We start from the raw sequence: 25,631 nt of genomic DNA, 5'->3' as shown, positions 1-25,631 counted from the left end.
TGTTGTAAGACTTCGTACTAAGAAGTCTGGAGTTAGGTGAACAGAGACCAAGGTATTGTTGTGAGGAATTGAAGGAAAAGTAAACAGTGTTCCGAGTTAGAGAGACAATTGCAGTAACTAGATTTAACTTGATACAGTAGACTTCAGAGGTGGATGAAACGTTTGATATTAGTTTAATAGTCTAGGAATCGAGAGTTGAAGCAATTGTGAGCAGTTTGCATAACAGTCAAGACAAAGAAATCCTGAAGGAGTTGGTGGGAAATCTTGGACTCTATTTGCTGTTAATAGAATTTACAGTGTAGAAGAAGGAGGCCATTCTGCCCATCGTGTCCACACAGGCCCTCGGAAAGAGCACACTATTTAAGACCATGCCTCCACCCTATCCCTGCAACGCAGTAACCCCACCGAATCTTTTGGACACTAAGGGGCAATTTAGCATGGCCAATCCCACATGGCCAATCCCCTTGCCTGCACATCTTTGGACTGTGGGAGAAAACCGGAGCACCCCAAGGAAACCCACGCAGACAGTCACCCGACACCAGAATTTAACCTGGGTCCCTGGAGCTGTGAGGCAGCAGTGCTAACCACTGTGCCACCGTACCGCCCCATAGTGGATGGAAAGATTTCTTTCAAAATGTCCTTTGTAAAACCTAGGCTGGATTTCAGAATCTAAACTGCCGTGGGAAGGCATTATTATGAGAGAAGATTTTAAAGTGTGTTTTTGGGAGTGGAGTGTGGAAACTCTCATGTGACAATCATCTGGGTGAACTCTGATGAGAAAACCAGATACTAAAATGGATTCGGAGCAGGTGTGTATTTGACCACAATCATCCGGTGTGCTTAACAGGGATTTTTTGTGTTAATGAGAGCATTGCAGCTGAAGATGTACTTTTCCATCCATGTTGATCCTTAAATTTGTATGTATTTGTTAAACTAAGGGGACAGAAAAAAGAATATTGTATTATAATCCAATTTTTCATGTTTAATTAATATTTTTCTTGTTAAAACTAATTATCGGTCCTGTGACTCTGTTTTCCACGTTTTATAAAACAAAAAGTAAATGTTACGGCTTTGAGCCAGGTTTCCATTCTGGGATTTTCCACCAAGTTATAACATCAGCTGGGATCTAAACATGTCGGAATTGGCTTCCTGTGTTCAAACATCCACGCAATAGATGTGACAGACAACTGGTAACACCGGGAAATGACACTGCAAAAGCTGCATCTCATTCCCAAACTTTCATAACTTTAAGTATCATATTCAGAATTCTTAATTTTTTTAAATTAATGCTCTCAAGGGAATAAAATCACCACCCTCATCAGGCACTAAACATATTAATAATATATGGGGATCATGAATCCAAAGGAAAATCTAATTGTCCCCATCAAGTAGAAGACTAGGTAATGATAGTATAGATTTTAAGGACAAGTGTTTGAAAAGCCCATGTTTGCTAAAAAAAATTAAAAAGAACATTTTCTCACAAAGGGAATCATAGAATTTACAGTGCAGAAGGAGGCTATTCAGCCCATCGAGTCTGCACCAGCCCTTGGAAAGAGCACCCTACCTAAGCCCACACTTCCACCCTATCCCCATAACGCAGTAACCCTACCCAACCTTTTTGACACTAAGGGCAATTTAGCATGGCCAAGCCACTTAACCTGCATATCTTTGGACTGTGGGAGGAAACCAGAGCACCCGGAATCGAACCTAGGACCCTGGAGCTGTGAAGCAACTGTGCTAACCACTGTGCTATCGTACCCCTCATAATGAATGCGGACAGATAACTTGGCAACTTTCTGGGTTGGTGTCACGACCTTATCAAACTGCTTATCTCAAGAGGGATCACAATGAGTGTTCCACAAGTGCAAATGAGATCCTTCCACTTGCTGTTCTTCTTTCAGAAACAAGACAATAACTGATAAGGACCTAAATGAAAAGGCCCAGTTTGAAGAAAAGTTGTTTGAATGGCCAATACTTAATTTGGAAGCATTATTTGTCAGTTTGGGAGCAGCCACCTTTGGGCTTCATAATATAAGGCAGGAAGCTGCCAGCCCAAGAGAACACCATTGAACATCATAAGGGAGGGACTTTAAAACTGAAACTACTTCGTGACAGGAATCGAGGAAAATTTCCAGAAACAATTATCAGGCTGCTGTCGTTAAATAAAGATACCAAGGGCCACCACCTGCAGTATTGTAGGAGTGAAAACAGGAGCCTTCACCCACTCCCAATAACTGCTCTGCTTGTTGAGTCCACCTGCAAAGGCAAACTCCAACACTTCAACTACTGAATTCATCGCAGTTGCTAAACCAAACCTCAAGTTTCAACCCTTTCACTTTGGAAAGAAGTTCGACCAACACTATCTCACAGAGATTAGTTTGAAGTCTCATTGTTAGTGTCTCGTTTTTCTTAACAACATTTCAATCTTTGTATCCGTATTTTAGTTAAGAACATTCTCACATTTTCATAAGTAACTACTAGCAGTAGTTTTGTAATAAACTAACCTTTATCTTACCTGAGACTAAAGCTTGTCTGCTGGGTTATTTAAAAAAATGTTTTGTTCATTCATGAGCTGGGTCTGCATTTATTGCCCATCCCTAATTGCTCTGAACTGAGTGGCTTGCTAGACCATTTAAGAATCAACCATATTGCTGTGGATCTGGAGTCACATATAGGCTCCAGGTAAGGACAGCAATTTCCTTCCCAAAGGACACTAATGAACCAGTTGGGATTTTACGACAACCGACAGTTGTTTCATCATCACCATTAGTCTCTTAATTAAATAATTTACTGAATTTGAATTTCAATATCTGCCGCCTTGGAATTCAAACCCGGGTCCCCAGAACATTACCGTGGGCCTCTGAATTACCAGTCCAGTGACAATACCAGTACTCCATTGCCTTCCCCACTCAAATTAAAAGGGGACTACATACACACAAATTCTTAGCTCACAGTCCACTTCAAGGAAATGTCTTTCATGCGGTCATGACACCAGCCTCTAAAACAAACTATTCTTCAGGAACATGACTAGATGTGACTTGACAGGACCAAGATCAATAGAAACACAGGCATGTGCCATTAAGTTTATAAGCAAAGACAAAGCAAAACAGCACTGGGAACTAAGGCCTCCAAGGCCCATGCTCAGCAACGAGCTTAGTGGATTGGAAAGGAAAAAGGAACAGTAAACAATCTGGTATGAGGAAATTTGTGCCAAAATAAAGGACAGATAGTGACACAAGAGGAAGGCAGGTACGCCTTCATAAGTATGCTTGGAGTGAGCATCAACTTTAATATAATCTTAGAATTCATAAAGGAATTTTTCCAAATTTTATTCAACTGCATAATGGATTCTTCTAGAAATCAGCTTCATTTCTTACCGTCCAAATTTATCCTTTTTGTTGAAATCAGCTCCACTGTTGAGCAACAGATTTAGACATTCCAGATTTCTAAAAAAAATGAAAATCAAAGTTAAACTACCAAACTATATTGAAATTCAGCAACCACATGAGCCGGAACTTGCACAGATTGAGTGGAAAATCCTGCCCATGCATAGCATTTTATGCACTCTAATAATAAACACTCCAACCTCAACTGTTTCCAACAGATGTAACTGTTGCCTATCCTGCCATTGCTAATTATTACATTAACAGTTTCTTATTGAATCATTATTTTTCTAAAACTTATAATACCATTGTATTTTGAAATGCCTTTTCCCCTGATGGGGTGCATTGTGGGTTCAGATTTGCAAATAATACCAAAAAAGAATACAATTAATTATTTAGAAGGTCTAAAGAAAGGATATTTATTTGATCAGGGGATTATCTCAAAGTTGGCAGATAGAACCAGTGTTATATTAAATGTGAGTATGAAGCATTTTGAATTTTAAAAAATTGCAATAATTATGCTCTAATCTAAATGAAAGTATCGTCAATACTATGGAGAGGGATTTTAGAGCACATGCAGAGTTCATTAATATCAGAAAGGCATTCTGGTAAGGCTTAAAACAAAATGTTTTATCACAAGCAGATATGGAATATAGAACCAAGAGGTAATGATAAGGCTATGTCAGACTGCAATAAGTCCTCAATTATAGTACTGGTTGCAGTATTGGGCTCCACACTATGAAATAATATTGAGACTTCAGTGACATTTACTTGAATGTCACCATACAAATACAAAGACAGCCTATAGAAATGTGGTCATTGTCATGAGAACAATGCAGATCACAGAGTGACATAATAATGTGCTTTAAGGAAGTAACAGACATATGAATGTACAAACAAGGATCAGGAGTTGGCCATTCAGCTCCTTGGCCTGCTCCGCCATTTAGTAAGATAATGACTGATCTGATAGTAACCTCAAATCTGCGTCAAGCCCACCCACAATATCCTACCACCCCTTTGCTTACCATGAATCTTTCCATGTCAACCTTAAGGATATTCAAAGGCTCTGCTTCCAGCACCTTTTCAGGAAGAGAGTTCCAAACACTGCGGCGGGGGGGGGGGGGGGGGGGGGAGAGAAGAGACCTGATTGAGCTGTATAAAATTATGAGGAGTCTAGATAGGGCGGCGAGGAAGGAACCTTTCCCCTTAGTGGGCAGCACGGTAGCATATTGGTTAGCACTATGGCTTCACAGCAGATCAGGATCCCAGGTTCGATTCCCGGCTCGGTTCGCTGCCTGTGCGGAGTCTGCACGTTCTTCCCCCGTGTTTGCATGGGTTTCCTCCGGGTGCTCCGGTTTCCTCCCACAAGTTCCGAAAGAAGTTCAATTAGGTAATTTGGATATTCTGAATTCTCCCTCTGTGTACACGAACAGGCGCTGGAATGTAGTGACTGGGGACTTTTCACAGTAACTTTGTTGCCGTGTTAATGTAAGCCTACTTGTGACAATAAAGATTATTAAAATTAGTGGAGGGGTCAATAGCCAGGGGGCAGAGAATTAAGGTAATGATTAGGGGGTTTATAGGAGATGTAAGGAAAAAACCTTTTCACCCAGAGGGTGGTGGGAATCTGTAATTCACTGCCTGAAAGAATGGTAGAGATGGATACCATCACAACATTTAAGAAGTATTTAGATGAGCACTTGAAATGCCATAGCAGACAAGGCTACGGACCAAGTGCTGGAAAATGGGATGAGAGTAAATAGGTGTTTGATGGCCTGCATGGACAAGATCGGCTGAATCATGTCTTTCCGTGCTGTAAAAACTCTGACTCACAACTCTTGAGTGAAATATCTTTGCCTCATTTCCGTTTTAAATGGGCGACCCTTTATTTTTAAACAGTGACCCGTTAGTTCTAAATTCTCCCACGTGAGGAAACATTCTCTCCACATCAACCCTGTTAAGACTCCTGAGGATCTTATGTTTCAATCAAGTTGTCTTTTACTCTTCCAAAATCCAGCAGATACAAGCCTAGCCGGACTAACCAATCCTCACAAAACAATCCACCCATTCCAATTAGACTTGTCTGAACTGCTTCCAATGCATTTACATTCTTCCTTAATAAATAATTTATTCATGGGACATGAGTGTCATTGGCTGGACCAGCATTTATTGTCCATTCCTAATTGCCCTTGAGGGGGCATTTAAGAGTCAACAACATTATTGTGGGTCTGGAGTCACATGTAGGATGGCAGATATCCTTCCCTAAGGACATTGGTGAACCAGATGGGTTTTTACAACAAATGACAATGGTTTCATAAGAACATAAGAACTAGGAGCAGGAGTAGGCCATCTGGCCCCTCGAGCCTGCTCCGCCATTCAGTGAGATCATGGTTGATCTTTTGTGGACTCAGCTCCACTTTCCGGCCCGAACACCATAACCCTTAATCCCTTTATTCTTCAAAAAACTATCTATCTTTATCTTAAAAACATTTAATGAATGAGCCTCTACTACTTCACTGGGCAAGGAATTCCATAGATTCACAACCCTTTGGGTGAAGAAGTTGCTCCTAAACTCAGTCCTAAATCTACTTCCCCTTATTTTGAGGCTATGCCCCCTAGTTCTGCTTTCACCCGCCAGTGGAAACAACCTGCCCGCATCTATCCTATCTATTCCCTTCATAATCTTATATGTTTCTATAAGATCCCCCCTCATCCTTCTAAATTCCAACGAGTACAGTCCCAGTCTACTCAACCTCTCCTCGTAATCCAACCCCTTCAGTTCTGGAATTAACCTTCATGGTCTTTAGACTTAATTCCAGACTTTCATTGAATTCAAATTTCATAATCTGCAGTTGTGGGATTTGAACCTGGATTCCAGAACATGATGCTGGGTCTCTGGATTACTGATCCAGTGACAATACCACTGTGCCACCACCTCACCTACCTGTACACAGTACTTCAACTGTGATCTCATGAGCTCGCTGTATAACTAAAGCATAACCTCGATAATCAATTCCCCTCGCTAATACTCTATTAGCTTTCCTAATTACATACTAACCTTTTGTGATTCATGCACTAATATACACAGATCCCTCAGCACCTGAGCTCTGCAATCTCTCACCATTTGGATAATATGCTTCTTTTTTATTCTTCCTGCCAAAATGGACAACTTCACATTTTCCCACATTATACTCCATTTGCTTGATCTTTGCCCATTCACTTAATCTATGTCCCTTTGTGGCCTCCTTATGTGCTCTTCACAACTTACTTTCTCATCCCATCCACCCCTTCATCCAAGTTATTTATACAAACTGCAAACAGTTGAGTCCCTCAACTGATCCCTGTGTCACATCACTCGTTACATCTTGCCAAAAAGACACATTTATGCCTTCTCTCTGCTTTCTGTTAGCTAGCCAATCTTGTATCCATGCCAATATGTTAACCTCTATAAACATGAGATTTTATTTTCTACAATAACTTCCAATGTGGCACTTTATCAAATGCCTTCTGGAAATCTAAGTATAGCACATCCACCGGTTTCTCTTTATCTACAGCATGTTACTTCCTCAAATAACTCCAATAAGTTGGTTAAACATTATTTCCCTTACACAAAACCAGGTTGACTTCTCTGGATTACCATGAGTTTATCCAAATGCCCCGGCTATAACTTATTAATAATAGCTTCTGGGCAGCACGGTGGCGCAGTGGGTTAGCACTGCGGCCTCACGGCGCTGAGGTTCCAGGTTCGATCCCGACTCTGGGTCACTGTCTGTGTGGAGTTTGCACATTCTCCCCGTGTTTGCGTGGGTTTCGCCCCCACAACCCAAAAATGTGCAAGTTAGGTGGATTGGCCATGCTAAATTGCCCCTTAATTGGGAAAAAAAAGAATTGGGTACTCTAAAAAAAAATTTTTAAATAATAAAAAAAAATAATAGCTCCTAACATTTTCCCTATGACAGATGTTCAGCTCCAACAATTTACTCAGTACCACTTCTCTGGTGACTGTAATTGTCCAGTGACTCCCTTTCATTTCCTGATTTATAGATGTTTCTGGATGTTACTTGTATCCTCTATTGCGAAGACGGATGCAAAATACCTGTTCAATTCATCAGCTCTCCTTGTTTTCCACTCTCCAGACTCACTTTTTATAGGACCAATGCTCACTTTGTTAACTCTTTCCTCTTTTAAATATTTATAAAAGCTCTATCTATTTTTACATTTCTGGCAAGCTTTCTCTCGTTCTCTAATTTTTACCTCCAATCTTTTAGTCATCCTTTGCTGTTCCTTATATTCATTCCAGTCTTCTGACCTGCCACCTGTCAATTTGATGTTTTTCTTTAAATATATGATCTTTAATGTTTCTAATTAACCAGGGATGGTGAGTCTGCCCCTTCAACTATTTCTTACTCATTGGAATGTATCTATTCTGTACATTCTGAAAAATCGCCTTAAATGTTTGCCACTGCATCTCTATTGATCTATCCCATAACCTAATTTGCCAAATCACTTTAGTCAATGTGGCACTTTATCAAATTTCTTCTCAGCATTAGTCAGCTCAGCTTTCATGCCCTCATAATTGCCCTTATTTAAGTTTAAAACACAGTCTCAGACTCACTCCTCTCTTCTTCAAACCAAATGTAAAATTCCATCATATTATGGTCACTGCTACCCACTGGCACCTTCACTATGAGGTCATTAATTACTCCAATCGTATTGCACAACATAACAAGGATAATATAGATCCAAAGAGTCCTATAAAGTTGCTAGAAAAGGAGCAAGCCCGAGGGATGTGATAGCACTGGAAAGGAGATTGACCAGGATGTTGCCTGGCTGGAGAGTTTTGGTTCTGAAGATTAGATAGACTGGATTGATTTCCTTGGAGCAGAGGAGACTGCAGGCGGAAATGATAGAGATGAATAAAATGAGGGACAAAGAAAGAGTAGAGAGGAAGAAGCTTTTTCTTTTGGTGGAGAGATCAATGACCAAGGGTCATAGATTGAAGTTAAGGGGCAGGAGGTTTAGAGGGGATGTGCACTTGCAATGCCAAGACATACAAGGCTATGGGCCAAGTACTGGAAAATGGGATAAGAGTACTTAGCTGGTTGTTTCTGAACGGTGCAGACGTGATGGGCTGAAGGGATCTTTCTAGTATGACTCTAGGATTGGGAGCAATTCAGAATTCAGCAAAGTAGGACGAAGAGATTAATTAAGAGGGGAGGACTAGGGTGACTGGTGGCACAGTGGTTAGCACTGCTGCCTACGGCACTGAGGACCAGGGTTTGATCCCAGCCCCTGGTCATTGTCTGTGTGGGGTTTGCACATTCTGAATTGGAGATTGGCCACACTAAATTGGCCCTTAATTGGGAGAAAAAAAAATTGGGTACGATAAATTTATTTTAAAAAAAGAGAGGAGTACAAGAGTAAACTTGTAAGTATCATAAAAATAGACTGTAAAAGCTTCTAGAAGTAAAGAAAAAGAAAAAGATTAGTCAAGACAAACGTATGTCCCTTACAGTCCGAAACTGGAGCAAGGAAATGGCAGAACAATTAAACAACTACATTAGCTGTGACTTCATGGAGGAAGCCACAAATAACTTCCCAGAAATGCTAAGGAACTAAGGGACGGTGAGAGAAATTGAAAGAAATTAGTATAATAAAATCATTTGCACCCAATAAAGTAATGACCCACGCAGACATGGGGATAATGTACAAATTCAACACAGGCAGTTACCCAGGGCTGGAAGTGAACCCGGGTTCTTGGCGCTGTGAGGCAGCAGTGCTAACCACTGTGTCACTGTTCCGCCCTTGTATTTGTATTTTGAGAAAGGTTTTAATAAAATTCCACAAAAGAGGTTAATGTACAAAATTAAAGTGCACAGGTCTGGGAGTAATGTATTGGCATGGATTGAGAATTGGTTAGCAGACAGAAAGCAGAGTAGGTATGAATAAATCTTTTTAAAGTAATGCAAGGGCCCGTCTTGTTAATTCTCTTATTTCCCATCTCTTTTACTTAGTCATTATCATTTAGATCCATGGATATTCAATGGACATATAACACCTTTAAGTCGAGCAGAGCAAGTGAGGAACTCAAAAATTGCTAAATGGGACTGTGCTTTGGAGGTTTAGCGTTCGAACAGAAAAACTCAAGACTTTCTGGCATCCGAGAGATCGGAGGGATTCGGATCGATTGGTTCGCTGGTAGCCAATGAATTGACCGAATACTCATAGTATCATAGAATTTACAGTGCAGAAGGAGGCCATTCGGCCCATCGAGTCTGCACCGGCTCTTGGAAAGAGCACCCCACCCAAGGTCCACACCTCCACCCTATCCCCATAACCCAGCAACCCCACCCTACACTAAGGGCAATTTTGGACACTATGGGCAATTTAGCATGGCCAATCCACCTAACCCGCACATCTTTGGACTGTGGGAGGAAACCGGAGCACCCGGAGGAAACCCACGCACACACGGGGAGGATGTGCAGACTCCGCACAGACAGTGACCCAAGCCGGAATCGAACCTGGGACCCTGGAGCTGTGAAGCATTTGTGCTATCCACAATGCTACCGTGCTGTCTTATGAATACAGAATACTGTATTCTGCCTGGTGACAGGCGGTGATTGGGTCCTACCCATGTGGGATGGTTTTCAGAGAACCAGGGACAAGTCAGGTCCTGGATACTGAGAGAAGTAGCTGTGCGCTGCTGTCTCTCTCTCTTTTTCTCCAGAGGCTTTTGAGACCGTGTGAATTTACAGTGAACACCATTACACTCTGAAAGCAAAAACCTCTAACTGTAGGCTTAGACTGAAGAAAGGTGCACAGGATGACATTCATCTGAAACAGAGACTTTTATCCTTTTTATTTTTCTTCATACCCCCCTTTCTCCTCTGCATGTCTGTATGTATGTGTGTGTGTGTGTATATAATATATGTATCGATATATATACACATATATAGAGGGTGGGATGAGTTAAAGAGGGGTAGTTAGGAATTAGATACTTCGCCAGTTGTATTTGCTGCCTATTTACTCAGTTATTGTTATTAATAAAAATTAATTGTGATTAAATTTACAAACCTGGTGACAGTAGTTATTGGGCAGCCAAAGACCAAAGACTTTGGGTATTTTCTAAGAATGAATTGTTAATTTCAATTGTGTTGCGACTCCAGGTCAAATGGAGCTGGAATTGACCGTGCACTAGCCCAGGGGTTGTAACAGTTGCAAGCGGTGACTAGTGGGATACTGCAGGGATCAGTGCTTGGGCTCCAGCTATTCACAATATCCATCAATGATTTGGATGAGGGAACCAAAAGTACGTTTGTTGATAACATGAACATTGTTGGGAATGTGAGTGATGAGCTCGACGTTAAAAGGTTTCAAGGTAATTGAGACAAGTTGAGTGAGTGGACAAATGCATAGCAGATGGAGTATATCATGGATAAATGTCAAGTTATTGAGAAGCAGAATATTATCTAAATGGTGATAGATTGAGAAATGTTGACGGAAGGGACCTGGGTGTCCTAGGACATCAGTTACTGAAAGCAAGCATGCAGGTAGGGCAAGCAGTTTGTTGGGCAAACGGTGGCCTTCATTGTAGGAAAACCGGAGCACAGAAGCAAAGATGTCATACTGCAGCTGCATCGGGCCTTGGTGAGACTACGCCTGGAGTAGTGTGTGCAGTTTTAGTCTCCTTATCTAAGGAAATATATACTTTCATTCATCATAGAGGGAGTGCAGCGAGGATTCACCAGGCTGATTCCTGTCTTATGAAGAGGGATCGTGTCTAGTGGGCCTGTATTCTTTTTTAAAGAATTTTTTTATAAAGAGTACCCAATTATTTTTTTTTCTGAACTAAGGAGCAATTTAGCATGGCCAATCAACCTACTCTGCACATCTTTGGTTTGTGGAGGTGACACCCACGCAGACATGGGGAGAATGTGAAAACTCAACACGGACAGTGACCCAGAGCAGGATCGAACCCGGGTCCTTGGCGCCGTGAGGCAGCAGTGCTAACCACCGTGCCGCCCCACCTGTGCCTGTATTCACTGGAATTTAGGAGGGCAACTAATTGAAATGTATAAAATTCTGACAGGACTGGACAGACTGAATGGTGTTTCCTTTGGCTGGGGGTCACAGTCTATGGATACGGGGTAGGTCATTTAGGACTGAAATGAGTAGAAACCTTTTCACCTAGAGGGTGGTGAGCCTGTGGAATTCTCTACCGCATGCTGTGGAGGCCAAGTCACTGAATATACTAAGGAAGGAAATAGATATATTTCTAGATTCTAAAAGTGTCAAGGGAAATGGGATAGCGTGGGAGTTTGGGGTTGACATAGAGGATCAGCCATGATCATACTGAATTGCAGAATAGGTTCTAGGGGCTGAATAGCCTACTCCTGCTCTTATTTTCTATGTAACACTTCATTCACAACATGCATTGGTATTTAAACATTTCATTGGGAAAAATTAACGACCAAATGCTAATGGTCAAATCAGGCAGTGTATTACCTCAGAGCAAAATTCTTGTATCGTTCTTATAATTTGCTGCTGGTGTCCAGAGCTTTTTATGCAATCGTCAATGAGGAATTAAGTGAATGAGTAATTAATTTATTTGGATGATTCAGGACACATTGGGTCATTAAAAGATGCTGCCACTGCCGTGTATGTTGTAGGTGAATGATGGAGAGATATGGAATTGTGTTGATCGGTGTTGTCTATCAGTAGCAAGCCACTGGTATTGGGTCACTAACAAGACTGTGTTTGCGTTATACAAGCCATTGCTTATAACAAGAAAATAGTATTAGCACAAACCTGCCTGCTGTAAGAGATGGAGACTCTTATGTATTTACATGGAAATAAATGATGACCTGGTGTAATTTCTCTAAATGGCCATTATCCATGGTTAAGTTAGGACAGGGTGCTTCCCAAGACAAGAATTGCTGAGGGGTAGGAACCACATCCAATTCTCTTTTGAACTACTGCCAAATGTAACAACCTATTTTTGTCCTGGCTAAAATCAGGTACTAGAACAGAGAATTGGAATCAAAAAGGATAACTTGGGATATTCACGTATGACTTAATAACCCATAAAGCCTTGGGGGAACCACTCCAAATATCTTCACAATGATATTCGTAGAATGCCATTGGAATCTCCAGAATTCATTTAAATGCCTTCAAATTATTAGCAATTTTAAAGCACAAGACAATTTTTTACAGTCACTAAGTTTGTCCAAACAGTATCTTTAATAAACTAAAATAATAAATTATGTTACTTGACTATAAATAAAGTCAAGACTGCGTGCAAGTGTGATCTTCCAATATGGCAGCAGAGTCATTGAACTGGAAGAAAACAGTAAAGCTTTGCATAGCAAGATGCCTTCATGTAAGCTTTCCTGATCAAGATCATGTTTGACAGCAGTACTTCATTTGCATTCACGTTGTAATTTGCCCATCTCAGACACAGATAATGGTGTTTGCTGTTAGTATTTTCCAACTGCTGCTCCATGAGATATAGGGATATAATTATGGTTATCGACAGCGCTGTTGATGGCTCAATGCTACTTACTCAAAAAAAAGCAAAAAGATCATTACTCACCCTCCAGCAGCAGCTGCATGAAGACAAGTCCTGCCAAATTCATCTGGGGTGTCTATATCAAAGCCTGTAAAATGAATAAGGTTTTTGTGAAACCACAAAAGGAACATTCATCTCTTCTGCCAAATTGTCAGCAGAACCTTTAAAGCTGAACTGGTGCTAAGCAGGGTCTTGTTTAACATACACAATCTAACAATAGCGACAGTGTAAAAAGATTGAAAGCAACTTTTTACATTGTCAAAAAATTAGAAAATTATTCGCATCAATTGTTTCAAATAATCAACTGACAATCCCAATCCACACACTTCACTGGTAGTCTGATATTCACTTAACATGATGTTACCTCACAGTATACAAGATATAGAACTTTGATTGGATGACATGTGATCAGGGTAGTGGTCGAAGTTTGGAGGGAAAATTACTTATGTTAAGGTAATCAGTATATAGCAGTTGTAACAGTCAAGGGGGATTTATTTTCAGCAAATTCCCAATTTCTTCTAATAAACAAGTGACAACACCAAGTTTCTACAGTCCAATAACTAGTTTGCAGCAGACAAGGAATTCAGATTCATTAAACATTTCCAGGTGTACTACATGCAATATTCAGACATACTTGTGCATGACTTTTTGGGGTATTTATCTTTTATTTTACTTAGTCTTCATTTAATGTAGTAAACAAAGAAATGTATGTGGTTTGGGGGAGTGGAAGTCTTTGGGAGGTGAAGCGGGTAACTTTTTTAACAAACTCCTGTTTTTCTTTCTAAATTTAGAGTGTGGCCAATCCACCTACCCTGCACATCTTTGGGTTGTGGGGGTGAAACCCATGCAAACACGGGGAGAATGTGCAAACTCCACACGGACAGTGGCCCAGAGCAGGGATCGAACCTGGGACCTCGGCGCTGCGCTAACCAACGAACTCCTGATTCCACATCATAAAAATGGCCACCTGATTATGCAGGAACCAACTGAAGTGAAGCAAGCAGAATTGGGATCTCATGCTCAACTTTAAACAATATATAGACTGCAAGAGCATTGGAATTAACTTGAAAAGGTAATGTACACTTATCATGGGTTAGAAATTAGTCTCATGCGGCAGTGCAAAATGAGCGTTATAGGAAACAGCATTATCAGAAATATGCAGAATTGACTGCAATAGAATTAAATAATGTGACAATAAGCGATTTTCATTTAAGGGCCTGGTTTAGCACACTGGGCTAAATCGCTGGCTTTTAAGCAGACCAAGGAAGGCCAGCAGCACGGTTCAATTCCTGTACCAGCCTCCCCGAACATGTGCCGGAATGTGGCGACTAGGGGCTTTTCACAGTAACTTCATTGAAGCCTACTTGTGACAATAAGCGATTTTCATTTCAAATATCAGAGGTTGCTTTTTATGGGTTGTTGGTTCGATACTGCTCATTTTGCACCACCTGAGAAGGATTTCTACTCCCACATTCTTGATTATCTTTGCTTTAAGAATCAGCATAGGGGATCTCAGGTGGAGGCCATGGTCTGATCGGCCGCACACAAAGTGGCTCCTGGCTGGAAGTGTCAGTTTGGTCCTTTTTACCCGATTAAAGGGGAATTTTGATGGATAAAGTGTGAGGAGAGTGGAAAGTGATTGTCGCTCCCCCGGATTGGAATGTCTACGGGCTATCGAACCCAGTTAAAGTCGGTGAGAGTCCTGGCCCAGGAGTTGCAGAAGACTCATGGCAGAGCACAAGTTGGGAAGATGACGCAGGTGGAAGGGACGTCGCCGACGGTTAAACAGCTGATGGAACAGTTGATGAGTTTTATTAAGGGGGAATTTCGACAGCAACGAAAGGAGATGCAGAGAGACTGGTAAGCGTGATTGAGGTGGCAGTAGCACCGCTTCACGGGACCCTGGATCGGATGGAGAGCACTTGGAGACGCAAGGAGCGATGATCCAGGAGGTGGAAAAGGTGGTGTCTGACCAGAATGCGTAGTTGGAGGCGGAGATGGCAATTCTGGGTGATATCCGTAAGGTGTAGCACGCAAGGTTGGTTTACCAAGAGAATAGGTCTCGGTGGCAAAATCTTTGTGAGTGGGCCTGCCGGAGGGAGTGCAGGGAACGAATGCCACGGGCTACGTCGCACAGATGTTTGCCAAGTTGGTGGAGGAGAGAGATTTTGACAAGGCCCTGGAGGTGGGGCGCACAGGTCGAGGTAGAAGCCGAGGGCTGGGGAGCCACCACGAGTGGTGATTGTGTATGCACAAGTTCCAGGACAAAGAAAAGACCTTGAGGTGTGCCAGGGCAAGTCGGGACTGCAGCTGGGAAGGAAACCGAATTTGGATCTACCAGGATATTGGTGCTGACCTGACCAAGAGACAGGCAGGGTTTAATAGGGCTAAAACTGTGCTTTTCCGGCACAACGGTTTGGTGTGCTGAATCCGGCCAAACTTTGGGTAACTTTTGACGGTCGCAAAAATTATTTCTTGATGCCGGAGGAGGTGAATGGCTTTGTTAAGGAGCATGGGTTGGGGTAGGGCTGAGTAAGGGACTTGTGTACCATCCGTATGTTTTTGGACAAATTTGTACTTTGCGTACCCTTTGTATCTTTTATATCCTGTACACTTTGTTTAACCTTTTTGCACATTTTGTACATTGTTATATCTTTCTGTGCCTGTGTTCAGTTTATGATTGGTTATGCTAGCGTGTGTGCGGGTTCTTGGGGATAATTGCTAACTTTGTGTATGGGGCATCTGGAGAAGATAAAAGTTCATTCCGAGGGGGTAGAAGGAGGGGTTTTACTTGTGATGGAGGCTGTTTCTATCCGTGTTTGAGGAATTGTTTTTGGGGGGGGGGGCGGGGGGGATTAATGATGGGAAAATTGAACAAGCTGTATGTACTTTGTCTTGCGCTATGTTGACGCATTTGAATGTGCTTGGAAAAAAAAGAACCAGCATTGAGGGCTGTAAAGGCAGCGGGAGGGGGCTAAATGATCATCATTGGGGCCTAAGCACCAATTTGTAGCTAAAAGTTTAACTTTAGTACAAATACCTGAGGACAACAGCTTTCGACAGCAATCAGAAAAGCCACTTAAGGCTGCTAGATGTAGTGGAAACATTCCGTGAATACCCCGGCTAGAGGAAAAACAGAATTTTTTAAAAGTTTAATTTATTCAAAAATCACATTACTCGTAGAATTAAAAACTGTTTTCCTAAATAAAAATCTTCACAATCCTTTTTAGCAAAATCAAAATAAGTTGCAGAATCAAAAGCTGAGATTTTAAATATCTGATTATAAGTTATCGTACAATGATCTTTCTCTCAGTTCCCATATTGTTTGCTAAAACGAGATCTGGGCAAATACATAGATTAAAATGCAAGAAAACTATATACATACTAATTAAAATGTAACACACATAGTTGAAGATATACAATTGGAAAGAATGCAATATGTACTCAGCCTGTGAACAAATGAAATCACAACACTGTACTTGAATCAGCATCTAGCTAGTGTCACAATAGCGGATACAGAACAATTGTATCGTTACATGAAATGCCATGGATACTTTTCAGAAACGTGATTACTTGCTACATAAATATAAATTCTTTCTTCATTAGTAATACTGCTTGCAGGAGTAATCCCCTACAAGTAATCCTCAGTGGGGCAGCACGGGTGGCTCAGTGGTTAGCACTGCAGTCACACACGCTGAGGTCCTAGGTTTGATCCCGGCTCTGGGTCACTGTTCATGTGAAGTTTGCACATTCTCCCCGTGTGTGTGTTGGTTTCGCCCTCACAACACAAAGATGTGCAGGGTAGGTGGATTGGCCATGCTAAATTGCCCCTTAATTGGAAAAAATTAATTGGGTACTCTAAATTTATTTTTTAAAAAGCAATCCTCAGTGAATAGTTGTTCCAAATGTGCTTCTGGCTTCAGAAATTAAAGTTTCTTAATTGTTAATATATTAAATTATCTGGCACATGTAAAGCAAAGAGCTTGTGACTAATAAGTGCAGATAACGCACACACATACTTCTATAGAAATCTATATACTGCCATGAATGCTGAGTTTTACAGGAAGGCTGAGTTTTAAAATGCTCCCTCCAATTTTAAAAGTCATTTACGGGATGTGGGAGTCGCTGGTTAGGCCAACATTTATTGCCCGTCCCTAGTTGCCCTCAGGAGGTGGTGGTGAGTTGCCTTCTTGAACAGCTGCAGTCCCCGTGGTATAGGTACACCCACAGTGTTGTTAGGGAGGAGGTTCCAGGAAATTGACCCAGCAATAGTGAAGGAACGGTGATATATTTCCAAATCGGGGTGGCGAGTGCCTTGGAGGGGAACCTCCAGGTGGTGGAGTTCCCAGGTATCTGCTGTTCTTGTTCTTCTAGGTGGTAGTGCCATAGAGTCATAGAATCATAAGGCATAGAAAAGGCCCTTCGGCCCAACGCAACAGCGCCAGTGAAATACAACCAGCTAACTATTCTAATCCCATGTTCCAGCACTTGGCCTATAGCTTCGATATGCCCTGGGATCACAAGTGCATATCTAAATACTTATGTTTTGAGGGACTCTGCCTCCACCACCCTTTCACGCAGCGACTTCCAAACTCCCACCACCCTCTGAATAAAAAGGTTTTTCCTCCCACCCCCTAAACGTCCTGCCCCTCGTGGGTTTGGAAGATGCTGCCAAAGGAAACTTGGCAAGTGAAACAGAAGTCATGGTAATCACTTCAGTTCAGAGAAATGCCCATGAGACCTGGTTCATGGGGAGAGAAATTCAAAACAAAATTCATTGGCAGTCTAACACTTTGCAGTTAAAAAAAATAACAGCTGCTGCTAAAGATGGGGATATAAAGAAGCTGCAGCTGGATTGCTTTGTGCTATAGACCATGCAGGATGCTGGCAAGAGTTTGGTTTCTGTTCAAAAAAGGGACAAGAGAAACAAGGTCTTGAACATTTAAGGAATGTAGAGTCACAAAGGTGTGCTAGAATTCTTTGAAGATCTAACTAGTAGAGCTGACCAGGGAAAACCAGTCGATGTGGTTTATTAGACTTTCAACAAGGTCTCTCATAGCAGATTAATATATAACCTTAAAACACAAGGGATTACAAGTAGTATTTTGAGCTGGATAGAAAGCTGGTTAGCAGAAAAGTTGGAATAAATAGATCTTTTTCCGATTGGCAGGCAGTGACAAATGGGTTACCGCAGGGATCTGTGCTAGGACCCCAACTGTTCACATTATATATTAATGATTTGGACGATGGAACTAAATGTATTATCTCCTAATTTGCAGATGATACAAAGTTGGGTGGGAGGGTGAGCTGTGAAGAAGATGCAGAGATACTTCAGCGGGATTTGGACAGGCTGAATGAGTGGGCATATGCATGGCAGATGCAGTATAATGGGATAAATTGTGAGGTTATCCGCTTTGACAGCAAAAATAGGAAAGAAGATTATTATTTGAATGGGTGTAAATTGAGAGAGGCAGATATTCAGCGAGACCTTGGTGCCCTCCTGCATCAGTCGCTGAAAGTAAGCGCGTAGATACAGCAGACAGTAAAGAAGGTAAAAGGTATGTTGTCCTTCATAGCGAGAGGATTTGAGTATAGGAATAGGGATGTTTTACTGCAATTGTATAGGGCAATGGTGAGGCCACACCTGGAGTATTGTGTACAGTTTTGGTGTCCTTATCGGAGGAAGGATGTTCTTGTTATGGATGTGGTGCAGCGAAGGTTTACCAGGCTGATTCGTGGGACGGTGGGACTGTCATATGAAGAGAGACTAAGTCGGTTAGGGATATATTCATTGAAGTTCAGAAGAGTGAGAGGAGATCTCATATAAACTTCTCAAACTCTGACAGAATGAGACAGGGTAGATTCAGAAAGAATGTTCCCGATGGTGGGGATGTCCAGAACTAGGGGTCGTAGTTTGAGGATAAGGACTGAGGTGCGGAGAAATTTCTTCACCCAGATAATGGTGAATCTGTGGAATTCACTACCACAGAAAGTAGTTGAGGCCAAAATGTGTAATTTCAAGAAGGAATTAGATATCGCACTTGGGGCTAAAGTGATCAAGGGTTATGGGCGTAGGTTGGATCAGGGTATTGAACTTGACGATAGGCCAGGATCATAATGGAGGAGCAAGCTTGAAGGGCTGAATGGTCTTCTCCTGCTTCTATATTCTACGTATGAACATGATGGTGGTGTCCTTGTATTTAAACACAGCATTCAGGGCACCTACACCATTGCAAAATTGCATGGGAGCTGCTGCTCGTCTTTTTGCTATTAAAAATAAAACAATGCTAACGAACACCCTTAGAACTTTTAAATGGTTAATTAAGGAAGTTTCAAAGTTTGTTTAATCGCAAGTAGTAAAAGTCTATAAATGTAAAATGTCTTCCTTCCAATGAAGATTAGGCTACTTCAGAGAACAAAGCTTTTAAAACTTGAATTGCACTCAAAAGTTTTGACCAAGATATATCCTCCTGGGGCGGGATTCTGCCGTAATCGGCGGGGCGGGCATCTCCGGTGGGAAGGAGTGGAGTGAACCACTCCGGCATCGGGCCACCCCAAAGGTGCGGAATCCTCCGCACCTTCAGGGACTAGGCCGGCCTCGGAGTGGTTTGCACCGCGCCGGCCAGTGGGGAAGGCGCTTGGTGCCACGCCAACCGGCGCCGAAGGGCCTCCGCCTGCCAGCGCGAGTTGGCGCACGCGCGGGAGCGCCAGCGTGTGGTGACGTCATCCCAGCGCATGCGCAGAGAGCTTCGTCTCCGCACCGGCCATGGCGGACTGCTACAGCCGCCGGTGCGGAATAATAGAGTGCCCCCACGGCACAGGCCTGCCCGCGGATCGGTGGGCCCCGATCGCGGGCCAGGCCACCGTGGGGGCACCTCGCGGGGCCAGATGCGCCCCCCCCCCCCCCGAGACCGCCCGTGCCGCCAGGTCCCACCAGTAAGGACCTACTCTAATTTACGCCGACGGGACCGGCAAAAAAAACGGGCGGCCACTCGGCCCATCGCGGGCCGGAGAATGGCTGGGGGGGGGGGGGGGGGCCGCAGTCAGCGGCCGCCAGCCAGCGCAGCGCGATTCCCGCCCCCGCCAAGACCTCGCCGCCGGAGAATTCGGCAGCCGGCGGGGGCGTGATTCACGCCCCCCCGGCGTTTCTCCGACCCGCTGGGGGGTTGGAGAATCCCGCCCTTTGTTCTTTAAACTGCAGTTATCTAATATCAATACATGGAGCAACCAACTCCAGTATGTGAACTGAGATCATTCATTTATGCTCTTCTCAACAGGCACCTTGATTTATAGATGTTTTAGTAAATCACAACACACAGTTACAATTCTTTAAACTACGAGACTAGTTGACAAAATATTTTAAAAAAATATTAGTCTGTGTTACCTGCAATTTTAGGCATCTATTTCGAAGAGCATTTACAGAAGATTCACAGAATCATTTGAAGAATAGAGATATCATGTTCTGAAACAAGACTCACTAAACTGAATTTCTGTAAGATGGTGATGGGGTTACAAAAGACCTTAGATGGCTATGCTGGATATCCCAGGAGAGAGAGGGCGAGGAGGCGGGAGAGGAGGCAAGCGAGGGGGTAAGAGAGAGGGAGCAAGAGAGGGAGCGAGAGAGTCCTAGTCCTCAGCAGTGACGGGAAATGCTCAACAAAACCGCACATGGACATGTCAACTGGACAAGGTTGGGTTCAGCTCTGATGCTTTTACAGTTGAACTGTCTACCACTGTCCATCAAATTCACATATGATGCACGTTCAAGTAGTGGCAACGTCAATAATTTGTACTCACTTTGCTGTGTCCGCTCCACTGGTGATTAGTGTGTTTATAAGAAGTTCATGGCCATAACGAGCAGCTATATGCAAGGGAGTATTACCATTCTTATCTTCACAATCTATTGCTGCACCTATAGGAGAAAAATAAATCCATCATTAGAAGCATGTTTAAACTTGCAAAAACTGCATTTTGTTACTACTTAATGGATGTTTTGAATAAGGCAGATAATACTTCATTAGATGTACAGTTTAGCACTAGCTTAAAAAAAAGTTAATACCAATGTCATAATCTGTTCTCTCATCATAAAATCATATCAAGGACTTCCGGTTGCGGCTATGCAGAGCTAAGTCGCACGTTTGGCAGCTCCCGCAAGAAACTGACTTTTGGGCTCTTTTTAGAGCCCGTAACGGCGCTTGCTCGACGTTTCCCGGTGTGGGAAGGAGATAGCAACATTCCCCCAATAGTGTATGGCTTGGACCAGGAGTGGGGCGATCAAAAAAGTGGCAGTGAAGCAAAAGAAGGTGCGAGGGAGGAAGACCAAGATGGCGGCGGGTGGAGACCAGGCAGCGTGGATGCAGTGGGCGCAGGAGCAGTAGGAGTTTCTTCTGCGCTGCTTTACGGAGCTGAAAGCGGATCTGCTGGCGCCAATGAAGGAGTCAATCGATAAGCTGCTGGAGACCCAGACGGCCCAAGGGGTGGCGATCCGGGAGGCCCGGCAAAAGGTCTCTGAGAACGAAGATGAGATCCTAGGCCTAGCGGTGAAGGTGCATGAGGCACTCCATTAAAGAATGGCAGCAGAGGTTCGAGGAGATGGAGAACCCGTCGAGGCGGAAGAATCTGCGGATCTTGGGCCTCCCGGAGGGATTGGACGTGGGGGCCTATGTGGTCACCATGCTGAATTCGCTGATGGGAGCGGGGTCCTTCCAGAAGCCCCTCGAGCTGGAGGGGGCCCACCGAGTGCTGGCGAGGAGGCCCAAGCCCAACGAGCCGCAGCGGGGGGGTGCTGGTGCGGTTCCACCGGTTTGCTGATCGGGAGTGCGTACTAAGGTGGGCCAAGAAGGAGTGGAGCAGCAGGTGGGAGAACGCGGAGGTCCAGGTCTACCAAGATTGGAGCGCGGAGGTGTCGAAGAAGAGGGCCGGGTACAATCAGGCGAAGGTGGTGCTGCACAGGAGGGGGGTGAAGTTCGGCATGCTGCAGCCGGTGCGTCTGTGGGTCACCTATAAGGACCGACATCATTATTTTGAATCCCCGGAGGTGTGGGCCTTTGTCCAGGCCGAAACATTGGACTCGGACTGAGGGTCAGGAGCGGGGGGGGCCGCGGTGAAGGGATGGTTGGGGATTGTTGTGTCGTATTTTGAGGGGGGGGTTCTTTGTTGGTTCTTTGTTTTTCGGGGCAGGGGTCGAGGGAGTGGCGGGAGTGACCGGGATCAGCAGGAGTCGGCTGACTTACGGGAGTGCAATGGGGGGAGCAATGCAGCTAGGGGGGACCTAGCTGGGGGGAGGTAAGTGGCAAGCTGCAGGGGGAGCGGGTGATGTTGGTCAATGTATACGCCCCGAATTGGGATGATGGGGGCTTCATGCGGCGTATGTTGGGCCAGATTCCGGACCTGGAGACAGGGGTCCTGATAATGGGGGCGGGGGGGGGGATTTCAATACCATGCCGGACCCGGCACTAGATCGTTCCAGATCTAGGACGGGTAGGAGGCTGGCGGCGGCCAAGGTGCTGAGGGGGTTCATGGATCAGATGCGAGGGGTGAACCCATGGAGGTTTGCGAGGCCAGGGGCCAGGGAATTCTCATTCTTCTCCCATGTCCACAAGGCCTATTCCCGGATTGACTTTTTTGTTATGAGTAGGGTGCTGATTCCGAGAGTGGAAGATACAGAGTACTCGGCGATAGCCATTTCCGATCACGCTCCGCATTGGGTAGACCTCGAGCTGGGGGAGGAGGGGGACCAGCGCCCGCTGTGACGCTTCGAGGTGGGGTTGCTGGCGGACGAGGTGGTGAGCGGGCGAGTCCGAGGGTGCATAGAGAGGTACCTGGAGGCTAATGACAATGGGGAGGTCCAAGTGGGGGTGGTCTTGGGGGCGCTTAAGGCGGTGGTCAGGGGAGAGCTGATCTCCATTAGGGCCCATGAGGAGAGGAGGGAGAAGAGAGAGAGGGAGAGGCTGGTGGACGAGATGGTGAGGGTGGACAGGAGGTACGCGGAGGTCCCGGAGGATGGATTACTTAGGGAGCGCTGCAGCCTCTAGGCCGAATTCGATCTGTTGACCACCAGTAAGGCGGAGGCGCAGTGGAGGAAGGTGTAGGGCGCGGTATATGAATAGGGAGAAAAGGCGAGCCGGATGCTGGCGCACCAGCTTCGGAAGCGAGAGGCAGCTAGGGAGATCGGGAGAGTTAAGGATGGGGGAGGGAGCATGGTGCGAAGTGGGGTGGATATCAATGGGGTCTTCAGGGACTTCTACGAGGAACTGTATCGGTCCGAGCCCCCACTGGAGGAGGGAGAGATGGGTCGCCTTCTGGACCAGTTGAGATTCCCGAGGGTGGAGGAGGGGCAGGTGACGGGGCTGGGGGCTTTGATTGGGTTGGAGGAGTTGTTCAAAGGGATAGGAAGCATGCAGACGGGGAAGGCACCGGGGCCAGATGGGTTCCAGGTCGAATTTTATAAGAAGTATGCGGACCTGCTGAGCCCTCTGTTGGTAAGGACCATTAACGAGGCAAGGGAAGGAGGGGCTTTGCCCCCGATGATGTCTCGGGCGCTGATCTCCTTGAACCTGAAGTGGAACAAGAATCCCCTACAATGTGGGTCATACAGGCTGATCCCACTCCTAAATGTAGATGCAAAGTTGTTGGCGAAGATTTTAGTCACGAGGATAGAGGACTGTGTTCTGCAGGTCATTCGCGAGGATCAGACGGGGTTCGTGAAAGGGAGACAGCTGAATACAAATGTACGGAGGCTCTTGAATGTTATAATGATGCCTGTGGTGGAAGGGGAGGCGGAGATAGTGGCGGCAATGGATGCGGAGAAGGCCTTTGAAAGGGTAGAGTGGGGGTACCTGTGGGAGGTGTTGAAAAGGTTCGGGTTTGGGGAGAAGTTTGTCAGGTGGGTTAAGTTGCTGTAGGAGGCCCCGGTGGCAAGTGTGGGCACGAACAGAACGAGGTCAGAGTATTTTCGGTTACACCGGGGGACGAGGCAGGGGTGTCTCCTGTCCCCCCTGCTCTTTGCGCTGGCGATTGAGCCCCTGGCCGTGGCATTGAGGGAATCGAGGAATTAGAAGGGGCTGGTGTGGGGTGGGGAGGAACATCGGGTGTCGCTCTATGCGGACGATCTGCTGTTAAATGTGGTGGACCGGGTGGGGGGGAATGCCGGAGGTGATGAGGACTATGAGGGAGTTTGGGGATTTCTCCGGGTATAAGCTCAATATGGGGAAGAGCGAGTTGTTCGTTGTTCACCCAGGAGACGAGGGGCGAAATTCTCCGTTATCGGCGGAAAGTCCGCCGATCGGCGCAAATCCCACTTGCGTCACGTCAGACAAATGGGTCGATAGTCTCCGGCCCGAAATGGGCTAGCAGCGACGTAACGGGATCCGCGCTTGCGCAGTGGTTCATGCCGTGCAGCGTCATACGCGCTGCACGGCGTGACAGCTCATAAGGCCGCGCTGCTCCCCCCCACCCGACCGGAACACCCGACCGCAACACCCGACTGGATGGCTGGCTGTCGCTCAGCCCCGAGGTTCGAGTCACGCGATGTGGAGGCGCTCCTGGACGCGGTGGAGCAGAGGAGGGACGCCCTGTATCCCGGGCACGGCCGCAGAGTTGCCCCACGCCACAGCCGGCGTCTGTGGAGGGAAGTGGCAGAGGCCGTCACCGCTGTGGCCCTGACACCACGGACAGGCACCCAGTGCCACAAGAAGGTGAACGACCTCGTCAGAGCAGGCAGGGTGAGCCTCCCCATATCCCCCCCTCCCCCATCTCCCCCCCCTCCCCCATATCCCCCCCTCCCCCATATCCCCGCTCCCCCATATCCCCCCCTCCCCCATATCCCCCCTCCCCCATATCCCCCCCCCCCCATATCCCCAAGTGAATCCAGCCCTAACCTTAACCTCTGCAATGCACGCGCAACCGATGGCGTGCATTCATATACCTGCCTAACACTGTTGCCTTTTACCCCTGCCCCCCCCCCCCCCGACAGGAGAAGCGCGCACACAACAATAGGGAGCATGTGAGGACTGGAGGAGGGCCCGCTGATGAGAGGCCACTGACCGTACACGAGGAAAGGGCCCTGGAACTGGCTGGCGGACCTGACGACCGGGAGGTTGCTGATGCAGAGGTCGGGGGCCCACCAGCAAGTGAGCCACCGACAGCCCGTCCCCATATCCCCTCTCCCCTATATCCCCCTCCCCCGTATCACCTGACCACTGCCTGATGTCTAACCATGCATGCGTCATTGTGTATCGCAGGACCAAACGTCCAGGCACCCATCCCCGCAGATGCACACCGCCCGCAGGATGCCCCTCGGAGACCACAGGAGACGGAGAGACCCGCACCCTCCAGCATGCGACGCCCGCAGGATGCCCCTCGCACACCACGGGAGACGGAGAGACCTGGAGCAACAGGGAGACGACACCCCCGTCACGTGCGGGAGCGACCACCCAGCGACGAGGGGGGCAGCCACAGGCCCATCACATCCGAGCCGGGACACCACTACCCGGGACACCACTGCCCGGGACACCACTGCCCGGGACACCACTGCCCGGGACACCACTGCCCGGGACACCACTGCCCGGGACACCACTGCCCAGGACAGCACTGCCCAGGACACCCCTACCCGGGACAGCACTACCCAGGAAGACGAAATACCGGACAGTGACCCAGAGTGGATGGGTGGAGACGAACCC

The 25,631-nt window shown here is 45.7% G+C and overlaps 1 protein-coding gene across 1 annotated transcript in view; it reads right to left on the bottom strand.

The window, feature by feature from the left end:
- Positions 1 to 25,631, bottom strand: part of LOC140425003 (serine/threonine-protein phosphatase 6 regulatory ankyrin repeat subunit A-like) — a 128,887-nt gene that overhangs the window by 83,791 nt on the left and 19,465 nt on the right. The window contains exons 5-8 of the mRNA XM_072508772.1: positions 20,749 to 20,863; positions 15,992 to 16,074; positions 12,976 to 13,039; positions 3,378 to 3,446 (exon numbers count right to left, since the gene is read on the bottom strand). Coding sequence (XP_072364873.1) covers positions 3,378 to 3,446; positions 12,976 to 13,039; positions 15,992 to 16,058 — 200 coding nt within the window. The 5' untranslated portion in view covers positions 16,059 to 16,074; positions 20,749 to 20,863. The remainder of the gene's footprint in view (positions 1 to 3,377; positions 3,447 to 12,975; positions 13,040 to 15,991; positions 16,075 to 20,748; positions 20,864 to 25,631) is intronic.

This window comes from Scyliorhinus torazame, chromosome 6 (assembly GCF_047496885.1).
Source record: "Scyliorhinus torazame isolate Kashiwa2021f chromosome 6, sScyTor2.1, whole genome shotgun sequence".
Lineage (NCBI taxonomy): Eukaryota > Metazoa > Chordata > Chondrichthyes > Carcharhiniformes > Scyliorhinidae > Scyliorhinus > Scyliorhinus torazame.
This window is presented reverse-complemented; position numbering and strand designations above follow the sequence as displayed.